The sequence below is a fragment of the Notamacropus eugenii genome, chromosome 4 (genome assembly GCF_028372415.1).
Source record: "Notamacropus eugenii isolate mMacEug1 chromosome 4, mMacEug1.pri_v2, whole genome shotgun sequence".
In the NCBI taxonomy this organism is placed as follows: Eukaryota; Metazoa; Chordata; class Mammalia; order Diprotodontia; family Macropodidae; genus Notamacropus; species Notamacropus eugenii.
The window spans coordinates 463559688-463578987 of NC_092875.1; the positions used below are offsets into that span (position 1 = coordinate 463559688).

The following is a 19300-nucleotide window of genomic DNA, read 5'->3' on the forward strand; positions in this document are numbered from 1 at the left end:
GGTAGGTGTTACCTCAGAGTTGTTTTATTTTGCATTTATCTAATCAATAGTGATTTAAAGCATTTTTTCATATGACTACAGATAGCTTTAATTTTTTTATCTGAAAACTTCTTGTTTATATCCTCTGACTATTTATAAATTCGGAGATGGCTTGTATTCTTATAAATTTGACTCAGTTCTATATATTTGAGAAATGAGGCCTTCATTGGAAACTCTGTAAAAATTGTTTCCCAGCTTTCTGTTTTCCTTCTAATCTTGGTTGCATTGGTTTTGTTTGTTCAAAAACTTTTTATTATAATCATCCATTTTGTATTTTATAATTTTCTCTATCTCTTATTTGGTCATAAATTCTTCCCTTCTCCATAATTTATTTATGGTTTCACCCGTCACTATACCTATTCTGACCTTATCTTGATATACGGTGTGAGATGCTGGTTTATGCCTAATTTCTGCCATACTATTTTCCAGTTTTCTCAGCAGTTTTTGTCAAATAGTGAGTTCTTATCCTAGAAGAGTCTTTGGGTTCACAAAAATCATTTTGAGGCACTTGTTACAGTAATGAGATTTAAGGAAGCTTTGATTAAAATGTAAATTGATCCCTGGGTTCTTTAGCTTAATGTTTTATTTGCTTTGGCCACATCCCCTACCTTTCCCTGAATTGAAAGCCAATAGCTGAAAAGCCACTGTTAACTTGCCCTCTGTTGGCCCTTTTAAAATTTCCCTCCTTGTGTATTCTTAAACCTTCCTCCCTTCCATTGACTATTCTCCACTAACTATACTCTATTGCCTTTTCCCAGTTCTACTCCAGAGTTGCATTTATATAAAGGGGCCTTGTTTTACTATTTTCTTGTAATAAGTGATTTTACTTCCTTAGTTGGGGGTAGTGGTGGTTATGAAATCAAATAGTTTTGCAATAGTAAGCAATGCCTTTGGAAAAAATATATATTGTCCCCCTTGCACTCTTTCTGATATGTGACCAAAAGTTTGAAAGGATCTTTATGTTCTAAAGCTTAATCACCTCCAGATTTAAAAAGAGTGTACCTTGAGGCGTGAGTAATTATACTTTTACATTGAATCCAAAGAAATTTCATGTGCATTTTTAAACATCCAGAGTTGGATATATGTAACATATTCCCCTTCCCTACTTTGCTTTAAAAACCTGTAGAATAGAAAAGTCCAAGATTTCCCCCAACTGGACTGGTGCAGGGTAAATGACTGACATATAACCTTTCGAGTGAACTCAATTTTGCTAAGATTAAATGCTCTTATTTTATGTAGAAATGCTGAAGAGAGACTTTTTAACTCAGGACCTAAAAACTATTACATGCATCAGAAAATCCTAAGGGCTGCCACACTGGGCATACCAAACTCCAGGGCTCTGTCCAGTGGACTGTGCATAAATTTCTTGACTGAGTGAGCACACAGGACTTTTGTGGTCTCCTGGCATTTGTTCTTGCTGCTGTTTGGATTTTAGGGGAAGGACTGGGGTTGAGTTGGTTGAGCAGACCATTCATTCTGTGTAGAGTCCTGGTTTTGGCTTCTGCACTGACCGCTGACGTTGATGATGCTGTTTTCTTCTAGGACACCAGAAGTGGTTAAGGCAGTTCCAGTAGCTTCACCCGTGGATGATTTCAGGCAACCTCGGTACAGTAGCAATGGTAATTTAGCAGTATCTACAAAGAAATCTCTTGGGAAAGGAAGGACCTCCAAAAGAACTGACCAGGACCACTATGAAACCGACTATACCACTGGAGGGGAATCGTGTGAAGAACTGGATGAGGACTGGGACAGGTACGGAGATAGCATTTGTAGAACACAGACCATGACGGGTGACCAAAACAATGCTGGAAGCTCCTTGCTGTTAGCTAAATAGGGCCCTGGGTGCTTTCACTCAGAGATGCCACAGATATTTTGGGAGAAACTTAATAATTAGTTGCCTGCTTTGAATTTTTTCAGGACAACCTTCCTAATGTTGATTAAGGCAGTATTTGAATGATTTCTGAAAATCTGCCTCTGAGCTGAGACCACCTGTGTTTTCATTTGCACTTGGAACCTGCTTAGCTGATGTTGTCCACACCCTGGACAAATCATTTACCCTCGCAGAGCCACAAGGAACTCTCTAAGACTGATGAGGTTCAACACAGCCAGTGGTGTTTGTTGTATAGAGAGTTTTCTTACCAGAAATTCACTATAGGAAGGAAATCACAGAACTGGGTCTTCCTTCCCCAAACCCCCCTCCCCAAAAACCAACAAACAAAAAACCAACAAACATTCATTAAATGTAGACAAACAGGAAAAAAAAAGCTGTTCACATATAAGTGCTCATGTGTGGAAAGATTCCTGGATGTAGTTCTTTATGTCTAGGTGATCTTAGGAAAGTTGTTTCATCTCCTTATGGCACAGCTTCTTCATTTTTAAAATGATAGGTTTGGATTAGATGGTCTCTCTTTTTAAAAAACCAGTATTTTACGTTTTGCATGGCTACACAGGTATTGCTTGCCTTCTCAATGAGGAGCGGTGGGGTAGAGTGGAAGGGAGAAAATTTGAAACTCCAAAATTTTAAAACAAATGTTAAATTTTTTTAATATATAATGGAAAAAATAAAATTCCAAACAACAAAATTTTGAGTTTAAAATTTTCTCTTTCCCTCCCCTTCCTCCTCCCTAAGGTGGTAAGCATTTTGAAATAAGTTATATATGTGCAATGTATCTCCTTGTTGAACTAGATAATCTTTGAAGAACTCTCTGTCTGCAATCCTGTAATGCCCTTTTTTTACCACTCATACTCAGTTATCAAGTTTAATTTGAAGTCTTGGATATTTTAAGCTTTTTAAATATCTAAAACTGTAAGTATATGTTTAATATCTGAGCATATAGACATCAACCAAATAATTTGCAGGTTAGGTTATCCTTGCATACTTTTCTCTGAACAAAAGAAAACAGATAATTTCCCCCCAAACAATTCCTGAATCCCATGGCAAGCAGATTTCTACTTGTCCAGCCTTCTCTCTCCTGATGTGTAATTCCATGTCTTCAACCACCTTCTTGATAATTCTTTATCAAGAACCTTAACCTGCTGGTTGTCCCATAGGCACCTTAAACTTAACAAGTTTAAATAGTACTCATTATCTATCTCTCTAAATCCACCCCCCCAGTTCAATTCTTTTTTGCTTTGTAGAAAATATTTTTTCCCCAATTACGTTTAAAAACAATTTTTAATATTTTCTTAGGTTCTAAATTCTATCCCTTTCTCCCTCTTCTCCCCACTCCCTGAGATGCTGAACAGAATGATATACATGCACAATCTTGTAAAACATTTCTGTATTAGTCATTTTGTGGAAGAAAATGAAAACACGAAATAAGCATGCATGCATGCTTTGGTGTGTATTCACATGCCATCCGTTTTTTTCTCTGGAGGTAGATACCATTTTTCATGAGTCCTTTGGGATTGTCTTGGGCAGCATTATTCTTCCTGTCATGTAGGTTTGAAAGGTACTGAATCATTGTAGGAATCACCCTTTAATTCACTGCTCTCAACATCTGGTCATCAAGAGGTCCCATCTCTTCCACTTCTCTCCCTGTCTATTCATACAGCAACCACTTTTGTCCAGAACGTAGTTATCTTTTGCCCAGAGTACGACAACAGTATTCTGACAAGTTTCTTTCTCCCTTTGCCAGTCCATCCTCCATATAGTTGCCAAATTAATATTCCTTAAGCTCAGCTGTAAGTATGTAACTCTTTCTAAGGCAGTTTCTGTCATCCTCCATTTGGCCTTGAGGTTGAAATACTCCTGGCTTTTCAAAGTCCTTCCCCTCCTCTGACTTCCCATGGTGATTACCAATGGCAATTATTCTGCTTGGAACATACTTAAGCTTTCAAGCAAGACAATCTTGGTATTCTCCAGAGAAAGATATTCCATCTCCCACCTTCATGCCTTTTGAAATATTTAACTCCCTTCAAGGCTCAGCCCCAAATGCTAACACCGTGCAGTCTTTCCTCTTTTAGTACATGTCCCCTCTCTTGCAAAGTAATACATTTTCTATCTCCACTATTTACTGACATGTGAACATACTGTATCCTCTGGTAGAAAGTAAGATCCTTGAGGGCAGGCACTGTCCCCTTTATTTGTAGTTCCAGCACTGCCTAGCACACAGTTTGTGGCATATGATGGGATCTTCGTGCCTAAATTAAGTACACTATTATGCATTTAGGTACTTTTTGTTGGATTGTCCTTTATTAAGTTTGAATATTTTACAAGAGTCCTAGGATGGGATGCTGTCTTTGTGGCAAAGTGGTAATCCTGCCTTCTCAAAGATTTTGCCAGCATAGCGCAACATTTGATCTGCCCTTATAAACTGAAAAGGCTTCCATCACAGGGTTGATGACAGCCCTTGTGTTTGTCATCACACGAATATAAAAGCAGAAATTGGTGACCCTAAATTTGGAGAAGACCATCACCAGTCTGGCTACAGAGTGATGAATTTTGGGACCAAAAACATCATTTAGAAATAACATCCTGAAAACTATATGCTAGGTTATAGAGGAATGGTGATCTATCCCCACTGATGAAATTGCAGCCCTTGAAACATTGAAGATCATTTTCTTTACGTAAGAAAAGAAATACATATAAGACCTTCTCAACTGCCTGCCACTGGAGCCCAAGTTTGGGCAGATGCTCCTAGACTAAAGTATCTTTGAGCTGACCCATGGATCAAGTGTATGGCTGTTACCCAAGTTCAGAGTGGCTCATCACCAGGCTGGCCCCAGGGTGAAAAATTATTCAGCCAGGAACTCCTAAAGATCATCTGTTAAACAGTGTAGAGTAAGGGAGGGAATAAGCTTCTACATAGTGCCTACTATGTGCCAGGCACTGTGCTAAGTGCTTTTTATAAATGTTATTTCATTTAATACTGACAATAACTCTGCAAGGTAAGTGCTATTATTATCCCCATTTTGTTGAGGAAACTGAGGCAAACAGAGGTTAAGTGACTTGTCCAGGATCATACAGCTAGTAAATGTTTAAGGCCAGATTTAAGCTGAAGTCTTCCCAACTCCAGAGCCACAGTTCTATCCATTGCTCCACCAACTGCATCTAGAGAAGTTATAGATATCATATTGTTGTAGCTAGAGGTAGAAGAGGAAACTTACACTGTTCCTTTTTATATTGAAGAAAGGTTATATATATAGTCTTGAGGGTCCAGCAAATTTCTTTTAACTTAGCTTATGGGTAGCTATAGACAGAAAAAACAGTAAGGACCCCATTCCTTATAACTGAACCTCATCTTACTGCTCTTTGGGCAAGTAGGTGGGCAAGTGGATATATCGCTGGGCTTGGAGTCAAGAAAACTCATCTTCCTGAGTCCAAATCTGACCTCAGATACTTACTAGCTGTGTGATCCTGGGCAAGTCACTTCACCCTGTTTGCCTCCATTTTCTTATTTGTAAAATGTGCTGGAGAAGATCATGACAAGCCACTCTAGTATCTTTGCCAAGAAAATCCCAAGTGGGCTCACCAAGCATTGGACACAACTGAAAAATGACTGGACAGCAACAAAGATATTTAACAATTTTCTCTCCTTACTATTTAGGGAGTACCCACCAATAACTTCAGACCAGCAGAGACAGCTTTATAAGAAAGACTTTGACAGCGGCCTACAGGAATACAAGAGCCTCCAAGCAGAAATTGACGAAATCAACAAAGAGCTCTCCCGTCTGGACAAAGAGTTAGATGACTATCAAGAAGAAAGTGAGGAATACATGGTGAGTTTCCAGAGGAGAAACGCCCCTTCACAAAAATTACAGAAAATTAAAATTAAAAACTACAGATTGATTTGATAATGAACAGAATAAATTCTGATTGAGTTGCATGGTATTAGTAACGTTTACATTTAATCTTCCATTCATCCTTTTCAAAACTTTGGGAACCTTTGTTTTACCTTGACAAGCAGACTGAGGCTTGACTTGCAAAAACCAATGACTCCCTCTGAAAACTGAGTCATACTGTAGACTGGTATTTCCATAAAGAAGTCTTCAATCTAGACACCAATCCCTAGTCTCTTATGAGGTCTTTGTAAAATGTAAAAGGGACTGTTGGAATTAATAAAGTAAGCAGAATTTGTCTGTTTGCATCATTTTAGCTTCTCTTTGCCTATGTGGCCATCTATGAAATGACATTAGATAACATGGCACTGTGGGGTTTTTTTCTTTTAAACATAATACAGGGTTTTAAGCCTCAGTAAATTAGAGGGCTTGAGGATAATTATAATTATGCCTAAGATAAAGCCACAATAAACATATGTTTGCCTGTGTTTCTCCTTAATAGGCTGCTGCTGATGAATATAATCGACTAAAGGAAGTGAAAGCAGTAAGTATTATCAATTCCGGAATTTCTTAATTTCTCTATGATCTGCGTTTATGAAATGTCTTATCATATACAAGGCACTTGCAGACCTTAGGTATGATACACAAGATAAATTGTATAGCATCCCAGTTCTCAAGTGGCTTGCAATTTATTAGGGATGATTTTTTTTTAATATGCATATTAGCAGTAGCATTATGGTAAACCTTCATTCTGATGCCTTTGCAGTGGAATGTAGGATTTGGAAGCTGCTTCAGAACTAGGGTGGAAGCTTTAAGTAAAGAGTGAGGATCAATCTTCTCAGCACTAGTCTAACTCATTTTGGAGAAGCTTATAATATTGATTGTACAGTACTGCTGTAACTGTATATAATATTCTCCTGATTCTACTCATTTCACTTTGCATCAGTTCATGGAAATTTTTCCAGGTTTTTCTGAGAACTAGATGTTATTTTACCATTTTCTCCATTATCTTGGTTTTCTTCTCCCTCTTTACCATTTTATGTTCCACCCTTTCCAGTTCAAAGACTATTCAGTGTGGAAGAGAAAACCCAAGCAAAAGGAAATTGGAAGTTGAGTTTTCTTAAGTCATCTGTTGCCATCCTGTCCTCCTAGAATAACTGTCCCATGCCACTTATTTTCCTCTTTTCCTGAGCAGAGCTTTAGAAATACATTTTCTAACAACTAGGAAGAAATGGCTTGAAGTCCCATTTGAAGTGAATATACTGACTATGTGACCCTGGGTACTTAGCCTCTCTGGGCTCTAGCACGTTGATATCAAACTCACATGAAAATGGGGCCCACTAAATCATACATCAAGATCCTTGGGGGCTATATATTGACTTAGGAAAATATATTAACATTACGTCCTACTGTATTTTTATTTTTGTTAAATATTCTCCAATTTCATTTTCAGTTCATTTGGGTAGCATTAGAGAATTGTGTATCATCTGACCCCTGTACTCGAGCACACCGGCTGAGACTATGAAGTTGCAGAGAAGGTGCTGCTGGTATTAGGAAAAGTAGTTTGCTTATGTGGGGGCTGCCTGGATGAGAGGAGTGATGCGCCAGTCTTCTTTCCTATTCCATTTTTGTTTCTAGTATTTATTGCCTCCAATTCATTATGGATTGATGAAATTCTTAGAAGACCACAGGATTTTTTTATTTACCCTCAGTTATTTGCCCTCTTTTCATTTTTAATATGTATATATTTTAATCCATTTGGATGAGAAACAGTATCCATAGTAGATAAATATCTGGACTTGGAGTTGAGAAATCTTGGGACTGAATCTTGTATCAGACATTTATCAGTCGTATGCTCCTTGAAAAGTCACTACCTTTTTTGAGGCTCAGTTTCCTCATCTGAAAATGGTGATACTATCTATAGCACTTGCATCATGGAATGGAGGAGTTATTGTCATAGAACTGACAGAGCTCTTTGAGTGTTTTTTTCCCCTTTCTCTTTTGATTTTATTTGCAAGACTGGCAAATATGGCTTATTGGCCCCTGCTGAATTTGCTCCATCCTGTTTAAGAATCCACTGATCCTAAACTGTGCAGCAGAAATCCAAATTTTGTGGCTCCAAATCTCAGGCACCATCTTTTTACTCAACAGTTGCATTCTGGAATCTGATCATCTTCTTTGAATTCATTACATTCAGTGAGCAATAGTGATGATATGTTACCCACCTTGTCCCCTTTTCAAAGATGTTCATTTTTCTTTCCTTTGACTTTCAAATCTTTAGAAACACATTCTAGGTTCTTTCAGATGGTTTCATTTGTTCTCATATGAATCATCAGAGGTTGTTGTCACTATTTACAATTTTTTGGCAGTGTAGGTGACCAAGAGAAACAAAAGACAATAGACATCTTATTTCTGACTGTCATAACAATGAAAGAGAAAATGTATATCCTTATTTGCCCGTTAGCACTATTCATCTTACCATGTTGTGGGATCTCTAAAAAGAGAAGGCATTGGGATAATTTTTCTCTTAATTCTTTCTTTCCCTCTTTTTTTTCAGTCTGCAGATTATAAGAATAAGAAGAAATACTGCAAGCAGCTGAAAAGCAAATTGTCTCATATCAAAAAGATGGTTGCAGATTATGATAGACGAAAAACATAAGAGTCAGTGACTGGAAGGTTGGAGAGACTGTGGAGTATATCCTTGCCTTCTCTGCAAATGACTTAACCAATGTTATCTGAAGACAAAATATCTCTCAACGAGAAGATATCTCTTTGTGACCTTTATAAAGTTTTGGTAGCTAAAGCTAATTCGATGGCATCAGTGTTGATCCTTTGTGGTAGCTCACCTTGACATTCTGACATTAAGGGTTTTAGTCTTTTAAATCTGGACATACTAGTTTAAGGACTAAATATGTTTTGAAGATTTAAACCTTAATGACTACTTCAAATGTCACCAATGCTATGACATACACTCCAGTCTCCTTTGTCTTCTCAGCTGGACTTGTAAGCTCATTAAAAAGCTCTCTCTGCAATAGAGTTGCTACTGTTTTAGCTCACAGTTCAGGTGAATTCTATATAGAGACTGAATATATTTAAAATGAAGGTCTTTGCCTTAAATACTACGTATGCTGCATCTTAAACCACAGCTCCATTGATTTCTTCTTAGTAGCTTGAAAATTGTTTATAATAAGAGTGAACTATTTTCTTCAGCTGATGCTACTTAACCAAAATTATGCAGAAATCTCAAGTGAATGAAATTTTAAAGTGTATATATTTTACTTTTTTAATCAGGGCATATAGACTTGTGATAATGTAGGTTAGAATTTCTGTCATGTATTTTTGAATGATTGTCATTCACCTGTTATGGTTTACATGTGTTTTTTTAACCAATTAGATGGTCTGTATAATAAAACAAATTACTTTTGTAATACAGTTATAACTTGAGCTATATTTTACTGGAACTCTTCAGCCCTTTACGTAGTTTTACTGATGAATCAATGGTTAATAATTCACCCTTTTTTGATATTATGTGAGTGGTGATCATATTAACATAATGGACAAACTTTCCATACTCAATGGTAGTAATTCTGGTGGTAGTCATGTGAGGAGGTCTGTTCACAATATGCTGGTTGTTGATTATGCTGATTGTCAGGTTGTTGAGTTTTTGGATATTGGCAACAGATTTATGTGAAAACTGGAGATAACATGGCAATTCATGTAATAGAAATTTCCAGTGGTGTCATTCCATCTAAGTGTGTTCCATTTCTTCGTAAGTTATGAGTAGTCAAATAAATTTAGCTCAACTGGTGCTGACTGCTGTGCATCTTACCATTGTTTAGAAATGCTTTTATAAAAAGCCTGTGGTGTGCTTTTATAAAATTATCCAAAGACTCAAGTATTCAGCTTTAATCTTTGGTGCATTCAAGACATTTACCAAATTTGACTTACTAATGATAATGATGAAGTATCATTTCCAAAGATATGAGTCATTGGTAAAAGGAGATGGATGTATCCTGTTATATTGGTTATTGAATTAATTTCTTCAAATTGAAGAAATTTGTATTTTTCTGTGTGCTATATATATGAAAGGGCATAGTCTATTAACCTCAAAAGAATGGTATATCCATACCTTAAACTTTCACTAATTAAAACGTATTACTGCATTGGATATCGGATTGAGTTTTGCTTCTCTTGAATTCATTTTTACTTTTTCTTAATTTTTTTAAAAATAATACATTTGTTTGACATCATGTGTTCTAATACATATTGAGTTTTGAAAGTGCATTTTCCTAGTCCTATAATTTTATTTTTGCTGTTTAGTATTTTTCACACATGTCTGACTCTTTGTGACCCCATTTTTTGAAGAGGGGCTTGTCAAAGGTTGGAGTGATTTTACAGTTCCAGCTCATTTACAGTTGAGGAAACTTAGGTAAACAGGGTTAAGTGACTTGTTCAGGGTCACACAGCTAGTAAGTGTCTGAGGCCAGATTTAAACTCAGGAAAATGAATCTTCCTGACTCCAGGTCTAGCACTCTATCCACTGGGCACCTAGCTGCCCCTATATAGTAATTTTAAGTAATAATAAGTAATTATAAATAATAAGATAAAACAGGACTCAGATGAAGAGATTATGAGAAGACACCTCACATCTACCCCTTCATGAAGGAGGGGAGGGTGCCCCAGGTCTTTTGCATATATTTCCAGACTTTTCAACATATTGATCCATTGTGTTAACTTTTCCCTCTCTAAAAAAAATAAAATTTGTCATATGGGATGACTCTCTGAGGGAGGGGTGGGAAGGAAACATGAGGTAAGTATGATACAGACTATCAATAAAACCCTTTTTTATTATTAAATAGAACCCTTAGAGTGTACATAAGGATCCTTGCTCTCTGCATCTTGACTTAGAAAACCACATATTAACATGTATGTTTTACTGGGGTTTTTTTTATTGATGTTAAATATTTCTCAGTTATTTCTGAATCTGGTTCAGAATCAGTCCAGTGTGTTGCCCCCTTACATTTGCAACTTGACACTGTTAGAGTCATTGTATATATCTATAGGGGTTTCCTGGTTCTGGATCCTGGTTCATAGAAGTTTTCCCATGATTCTGAATTCTTTACATTTGTCATTTCTGACAGCACACCTTCAGCCATTCACTAACTGATGAGCATTCACTTTGTTTCCAGTTTTTTATTACTGTAAAAAGTGCTACTATGAGTATTTTTTTTAGTTGATCAGACTGTTTTTTATGTCTTGGACCTCACTGGAATATATACCCAACAGAAGGATTGAGGAGTCTGAACAGTTTAGTGTTGGTGACATTTTTGCAAAATTTGAAACCTTTCCAGAACCACCAAAACCAATCATAGTTCGACGTTTGCAGTAATAGTATGCCTCCCTTCCCATAGCCCCTCTAACATTATCTGCCATTTTGAAGAATATGAAGCTTTCGATGGTTTTAATTTTGATTTCTTTTATTAGTGATTTGGAATAGTTTATTGATAGTTGTGGATAGTTTGCAATTCTTTTAAATGCTGTTACTAGTCATTTCATATATCATCAAACCATTCATAACTAGGTTTGTTACGAGGGTAGCTAAGTGGTACAGTGGGTAAAGCACTGGACCTGGAGTTAGGAAGTCTCCTCCTGAATTCAAATCCAGCCTCTGATACTTACTAGACGTGTGGCCCTGAGCAAGTCTTTTAACCTTCTTTACCTCAGTTTTCTCATCTGTAAAATGAGCTGGAGAAGAAAATGCCTAACCCCTCCACTATCTTTGGCATGAAAACTCCACATGTGATCATGAAACGCAGACATAACTGATCAACAACAACGGTTCTCTGATCTGCCTTTTTTCTGTTCATTACAAGAAATGGCTCGCTGTTCAGGTGAGGAGAACAAACCAAAAGAAAATCGAGAGAGTGTTTTGCTTTGTTTTTGTTTTTTTTTTTCAAAAGAACTATTCTTGTTCTTTGATTATTTAGGGGAATAATATTAACTTTCCCCCCAATCCATCCATTTCTTTTCTTGGTAAATTTGTTTTATTTGTGTAAAAACTTAGTTTTATGTAGTCAAAATTTCGGTTTTCTTTTTCTATATTCTCCGTTAACAGTTTTACCCATTAGCCATAGATGTGAACATTTCTTCCTTTCAAACACATACAACCCAAGTGAGGATTACTTCTGCAGCCACTGTAGCATCAGTGTGTTTTTAAACCCTCATCATTTCAAACTTCCCCTTTAGAATATAAATTAATTCCACAAAATGATATTTTTTAATATTACTTGTATGTTTTAGTTTATTTGGGTTTTTTACGAAGCTAGTCCAACTTCACATAAACAGTGAACTCTTTCAATTATGCGAACTAATGAAATAATGATCAGACCACTCCAGAATTATGGATAATGATCCTTTCACTTGGAAATTAATTTTTTTGTTTCTATTTAAATAAACTTACACCCAATACTTCAGAGAAAATAATGCAGCCATACTTAGAATTAAGGAGTGAGTTCCTTATAAAGGAAAGATTTCTTATGCAAGCTTCTTGCTGAATTCTTTCCTGAATGTTTCTCTGTACTTGGGGAGAAGTATCATCCTTGACCAATGCAAAGCATTAAGTGAAGCAGAACTGTCAACTAGAAGGTTTCTGTTTAGTGAAGTCAGAGCATCTCGTCACCTATCCAGGGATCTAGCATTCCTAGAATGGCCCCTGATAGGGACAATGTTCCTTTCCCACCTGGGAGTCACAAGACTAATCCTGCCTGGTACTGCCACTAAAAGTGTACATTTTAATCTCAAATGAGCCTTGGCCTTGTTCCTGACTTTCTGGACTTCAAAACTCTACTGCTCTCTCACCCTGAAAATTCATTCCGTCAGCCCCTGGGGCCTCCTTCCCCTGAAACATCTGGTCATCCCTGCGGTCTGCTCTTTCTGGCAAGTCTCTCTTGAGGTTTCTACCTCCTTCCAGTGGCGAGTCCCTCTCAGAGCTCCATTTTGTGAAGAAGCTCAGCCCAAATTCCTCATTTTCTCTTCTGGCCCTGGCTCTAACTTGGGTTTCAAAACCAAACCTCTCCTGTTGTCTTATCTTTAACTTCCCCCACCACCTGGGGCCTCCCGACCACTCTGACAGAGTGTTTACCTTGGAATATCCCTCTGCAAAGCCACCCTGTGAGTTCCTCCCATAGCTTGGGAAGGGATCAGGCCAGCTGACCTTTTCCCTCCCCGTTCTGTGCCTCATTTCCTTTCTGCTCCCATTTGTAGGTCGTCTTCTTCGCTTGTACTTGTATTCTCGCCCTTACAACTGTGCTTAAGCACTGTAAGGTTTCCTTCCTTTTCTTCTCACAATAGCCATGTAGAATTGTCTCAGGTTTACAGGTGAGGATTCCAGCCCAGCGTCTTCAGCTATAGGACTTCCCTAACAGACTGTGTCTGGAGTACAATTATAAGCACCTCATTTTGGGAGGGGCCTAGAGTGAATGTCTAAGCTTGGACCAATGGGTGTATTACTGCTTGCTGTGTTTGCTCAGACAGATCCTGGGGAAATGTTGCTTCTTCCTATGATCAAGATAAGTGATATGGAAATGGATGTCTCTGACCTCATCTGAGTGACTCAAGGTCATGTACCCCAAGATAGCCCACTTCTCATTTGATTAACCAATCAGAGTGGAGAGGCACCTCTCAAGATCACTTCCTCTTTGAAGGGCACATAAACAGCAACCTCATTAATCTTTCGTCTGAGGCGGACAGCCAAATGACCGTCCCTTTATTAATAATCTGCTGGCCTTGCTAATAAAATGATTAAGTAACCCAGAAACTATTATCTCTTGAGCCTCTTTACTTGTTCTGTTTGACCTTGGGAGACAGAACAAAGAATAGTGGGTAGAAGTTTCAAAAAGGAAGGTTAGGTTGGATGAAAGGATCGGGAGGAAAAGTCCCTCCATCAGAGGTCTAGCCAACACCTTGCCTCTTACTAATGAAATGAAATCCCAGAGAGGTTAAATCTCTTGCCAAAGGTCATACAAGACCAAGTGGAAGAGACAGGATTCTAACCTAGGTCTTTTTACTGAAAATGCAGTACTTTTTATTATTATTGCTCTGTCCTCACAAAGGTACAATTCCTCTTCATTCTAAGTTTCCGGGCAGAGGCTGGGTGACTCACTTGCTGACTGTATTGTAGAAATGTTCTTTCACAGGTACAGGTTGGGCTAGAGATGGTTTTTCAGGTTAGTTCTTGCTCTGAAATCTCCTAACCTCAGAGGCTAATTCAACTGATCCCCAAGAAGGAATCTTCACTCTGTACCATCATGAGTGCTTTTTTCCAGCTAGTTATCAACATGTAATAATTTCTTAAGTTCTTTTTGCTAATTTGGTTGTGTATACAATATTTTACATGTGATTATTTCAACAGATTTTTATTAAGTGCTGATTATGTGCAAGGTTTGGGGGAACAGTATTTCCCTCCTCCAAGAAACAGTATAATAGAGGGGATATGAGATAGGCACCAATGAAATAAGGTACATGGACTCTGCTGAGGGCAAAGTTCAGGGATTGGAACTTTGACCAGAATGTCAAAAGGATCCATGACATGAAAATTTCCAAAAGTGAATGCAAAATTCTTATCAAAACAGTGCTTTTAAATGTATGAAATACATGGGATTACAAAGGAAACCAATCATGCTGAAACACAGATAGCAAACTATTTAAAAAATCCCGATTACACAGCCCAAGTTAAGAACCCCCGGTCTAGATAGTTTTAAAAAGAAGCAGAGCTAGGACATGCTTTTCTCCTTTTCTGATTCTTTCACAATATGACTAATGTGAAAATATGTGTAACGTAACTGTACGTATATAACCTATATCAGACTGCAGGCTGTCTTGGGAATGGGGGAGGGGAGGGGGAGAAAAACTTAGGACTTAAAAGATTATAAAAGTGAATGTGGAAAACTAAAAATAATTTTAAAAATAAGTAGCAGAGGTAGAAAAGACGACTTTAAGTTAGGGCCTTCATGGAAGGTTTCATGGAGGAAGGGGTATCTGAGCTGTCAGAAAGGAAGCGAGATTTCAACGGATCCATTTGGCATCTCGCTTCCAGTCTCCTCTCTTAGATCTGTCTTGTCCAAATAATCACAGATTGGACCGTATCATTTCCATGTTATAGAAAGGTTTCCTTTCGTGTATGGGTTGGCCTAGAGGGCCATCATGGTCCTTTCTAACTCAAATTCTATGATTCTATGATAGAGTTTTTTTCTTTGTATTCTCAGCTTGTGGCAAGATGCCTTACATATAATAAAGGCTTACTAAATATGTATTGAGTTGAACTGTTGAACAGGCAGAGATGATGGAGAATTTATTCTGGGTATCAGGGACAGTGAGCAAATAAACATGCCTATGCACACAACTGGTGGACTGAGATTTGATTAGTGAATGTAAAGAGCCTTCAAATGGTAGATCACAGAGTTCCTGTTTTATTTTTTTATAGGTGATAGGGAGTGAGCCAATGAAGGTTTTATAATAACATGGAGAGACCTGTGCATTAGAAAGATTACTCTGAGAGTGACTGGATGTTGGGAATGAGGAAGAAGGAAAATCAAAGGGGACTGAGTATTTAAGCCATCAATCAGTTAACAAGCCTTCACTGAGCATTTACAATGTACCAAGCACAGGCTGATCCTACAAAGAAAACAGTCCTTGCCCTCAAGGAGATTGCATTACTACAAAGAGACATGTCTATGTAACATGTAATATGTACAAAGGGAACATGTGGTAACCTTGGATAGGAAGACACTAACAGTTGGGGGGAGCAGGGATTCTAAGGAAGGGGGATAACCAGTGAAAGGGCAGAGAAGGGAGAGATGATGACATTTGGGAGAATCAGCAAGTATGCCAATATGGCAGGAAGATAGAGCAGAGGGCAGGTTGATGGAAGGCAGTAATATCTAACAAGAAAAAAGTAGGAAGGGGCAAGGTAGCATAGTGGAGAGAGTGCAGGACCTGGAGTCAAGAAGACCTGAGTTCAAATGTGACCTCAGATACTTGGTAGCAGTGTGATCCTGGGCAAGTCACTTCACCCTGTTTGCTTCAGTTTCCTCATCTGTAAAATAAACTAGAGTAGGAGACAGCAAAACACTCCAGCATCTCTGCCAAGAAAACTGCCAGTGGAGTCACAAAGGATTGGATACAACTGAAATGGCTGAAAAACAACACAAGGGACAAGGTCATAAAGGACTTTAAAAGCCAAATACATGCTTTATATTTGTTCCCAGAGAAAACAGGGAATCCCAGGAATTTCTTGAATAGGGCAATCATGGTCAGATTTGCATTTTAGGAAAAGTGCTTTGGTGGCTGTGTATGATAGACTGGAGTTGGGAGAGGATTGAGGCAGAGCCACCATAGAGGAGGGGGCTAGTTGTCAAGAAGGACTGTACTTGGGTGGTGGCTCTGTAACGCTGGTCCCTCAAGTTTCTCAACTTCATGGGCTGGGTCTCTTGGACAAAGTACTCACATTTTTTTTTCCAAACTTTGTCTGAATCATTTCACAAGCTGAAAGTCCTTTCGACTGAATCATATTTTTCATTACTCAGTCCTGCCCATTTTAAGCACAATTACTGAGGAGTGACAGGTGTGAGACACTGCTGGTCAGGAAGGACTTCTTCCTAGGTGAGACTTGCAATGCATCTGGTGCTGATGACCAAGAGGGAAGGGGTCGGGGGGAAGCATCTGGCATTCCAAGGGAGCTGAACTTTGGCATATAGCTAGTCTCTAACTTAGCAAGTTTATTTATAAATTGGTTTGTTTGGATAGTCAGTCAACAAGCATTTATTGAGTGCCTACTGCGTGCCAAGCCAAGAAAACCCCAAGTGACATCACAGAGAATGGGACAAGTGCAGAAATGAGTCGACAACAATAAAATGTGTCAGGCATAGAACAAAAGGCAAAACCAACCAAACCAAAGCCAGTCACAGCCTTCAAGGAGCTCAGTCTGATGGGGAAACACATGGAAACAACCAGGTAAAATCAGATACAAGATAAACTGGAGAGAATCTCAGAAGGAAGGCCCCAAGATCACGGAAGACCGGAGAAGGCATCGCTGGGCTTTGAAAATGATTCTTCCTGTTGAAAGAAGGTTGTCCATAGTGATGAGGTTCCCACATGAGCTCACAAAAATCTGCTGACTCCGTAATAAATATTTAGCTACTGCTCCTTTGCACAGGTTGTGCGCATCCAGAAAGTTCTCCCTTCTCACTTTGGTCTCTTAAAACTGCTAGCTTTGTGGGCAGCTAGGTGGTTCGGTGGATAAAGCAGTAGTCCTGGAATCTGGAGGATCTGCGTTCAAATTTGACCTGAGACACTTATTAGCTGGGTGACCTTGGGCAAGTCACTTCACCCTGATTGCCTCAAAACCAAAACAAAATACCCTATTTGCTCTCTTCAAGATTCAGCTAAAGCTACATTTCTTTCAGAGGCATTTCCACATTCTGTCAGTTGTGCCCCACCCTAACTCCCATCACTTCATGTTTAGTTTACACATATGTATTTTATACAGTCTCTTATGTTTACTTAAATATAGTATCTTACATTTACTTAACTGAGCATGTAATTCCCTGTTCACTTTTCGTGACCCCATTTGGGGTCTGGAGTGGTTGGCCATTTCCTTCTCCAGCTCATTTTACAGATGAAGAAACTGAGGCAAACAGGGTTAAGTGACTTGCCCAGGATCACACATATTGTCTGAAACTGGATTTAAACTCTTCCTGACTCCAGGCCTGGCAATCTATCAGTTGTACCATCTAGCTCTCTAGTATCATATGAAACTTCTTGAGCACTGATTACCTCAAGTTTGTATTTGATTCCCCATCACGAAGCAGGCTGCCTGACCCAACAGAAGACATTTCCTGATTCCTGATGCTTCTTGATTCACTAGTATCCAAGATACTGGCTAGATACTCTATTTATAATACTGCTTTTGTGGGAAAAGATCTCAAGAACACATTTATCCTAAATATGGCAGCAGGAACCAGAGGTGCATTCCTTCAGCGACATCCATGCCGGTAAAAGACTTCAATAGAAAGAGGTTATGGGGAACTGAGTGTTCATAAATGAAGGAACCATAAATGTACAAGGTCATGTTATGTAAAAAATAGCAATTTATATGAGACAGAATTGACACATTTAAGGCTACATCCATGGAACCGATCCAGGCTCTGGAAGGAAAGGATATGGAAAAGCAAGAAGAGAACACATGAGAGGGAGGACAGATGAAAAGAGATGAGGTGGACAAAGCAGTGCTCTTGCAAAGATGCCCAAGATCCTCAAGTCCCAGTGCCTTCAGGTATCTATCTCCTTTTCTGCTCTGTCTTCCCCTCCTCCCTACTCTTCCTCTCCCCAAAGGGGCAGTTAGGTGATGCAGTGGATAGAGCACCAGTGCAGGAGTCAGGAGGACCTGACTTCAAATCTCACCTCAGACACTTGACACTCACTAGCTGGGTGACCTTGGGCAAGTCACTTAACCCCAACTGCCTCATCCTGGGTCATCTCTAGTCATCTGAAGAATATCTGGTCACTGGATTCAGATGGCTCTGGAGGAGAAGTGAGGCTGGTGACCTGCACAGCCCTCCCTCACTCAAAACAAAGTCAGGTGCAAGTCATGTCCTCATTTCTCTGATGGCATGGTCTTCTTTGGCAAGGAGGGAGGAACACACACACTCTCCCCAAACCTACCCCAAGTCTGGGCATGCCTTAGGCTGGTCTAGTATTCTTATTTCTGTCTTTATCTCCAGTAGCACCCATGCAGGTCCCAACCCTCCTCTGCAACATTTATGGCTACCTTGGGGTGGTGGGGTGGCGGAGAAAGACTGGAAACTCCTTTGGATCAGCTTCTTTAACGTTTACAAATGTGGTACCTCACCACCATCCTGGGAGAGAGGTGGGAGAAGAGGATAAGCATTTGTGCAGCTCCTGGCACTACCGGGCACTGTGCCAAGCCTTTGATCCACACAACCACCCTAGAAGGAAACGTTGTAATGATTCCCATTTTACAGTTGGGGAAACTGAGGCAGCCGGAAGCCGTGTGACTTGCCAAGGGACGCACAGGATAAGCGGTTGCTCCTGAGCCGCTTGGGAGGTTGATGACCCCCTTTTTGGACATAAATCCTGGATCAGAACGTGGGTGACTCGTCCGCAATCCCCCGCGGCGGAGCCGGGTCTCCACTCTGCCCCACTCTCCCCAGGGGGGCTCCAGCCTGCAGGTATCAGGCTCTTGTATATTACACATCATAGGTATGACGTAACGTCTGTCCGCGCGCTCCCAGCCCCGCTCCTTCTCCCTGGGCCTGGCGCAGCGTCTGGACCAAGCGCTGGCCCCACCCCAGGACTAGGGGCGGGGGCCGCAGCCGGCGGCTTAAACGACCATCACCCCGGCGGCGGAGGAGCCCAGGCTTTCTGGGTCTGGGCAGACGGCACGTGGGCTTGGTCTGGAGTT

General features: G+C 39.5%; 1 protein-coding gene across 3 annotated transcripts in view; it reads left to right on the forward strand.

The window, feature by feature from the left end:
- The window catches only part of OCLN (occludin), a 55523-nt gene extending 45535 nt beyond the window's left edge, over nt 1–9988 (forward strand). For all 3 annotated transcript variants that reach the window (XM_072606293.1, XM_072606294.1, XM_072606295.1), the window contains exons 6-9: nt 1582–1791; nt 5589–5760; nt 6323–6364; nt 8378–9988. In XM_072606293.1, the coding sequence (XP_072462394.1) occupies nt 1582–1791; nt 5589–5760; nt 6323–6364; nt 8378–8479 (526 nt within the window). In that variant the 3' untranslated portion in view covers nt 8480–9988. The remainder of the gene's footprint in view (nt 1–1581; nt 1792–5588; nt 5761–6322; nt 6365–8377) is intronic.
- Nucleotides 9989–19300: the final 9312 nt, after the last annotated feature.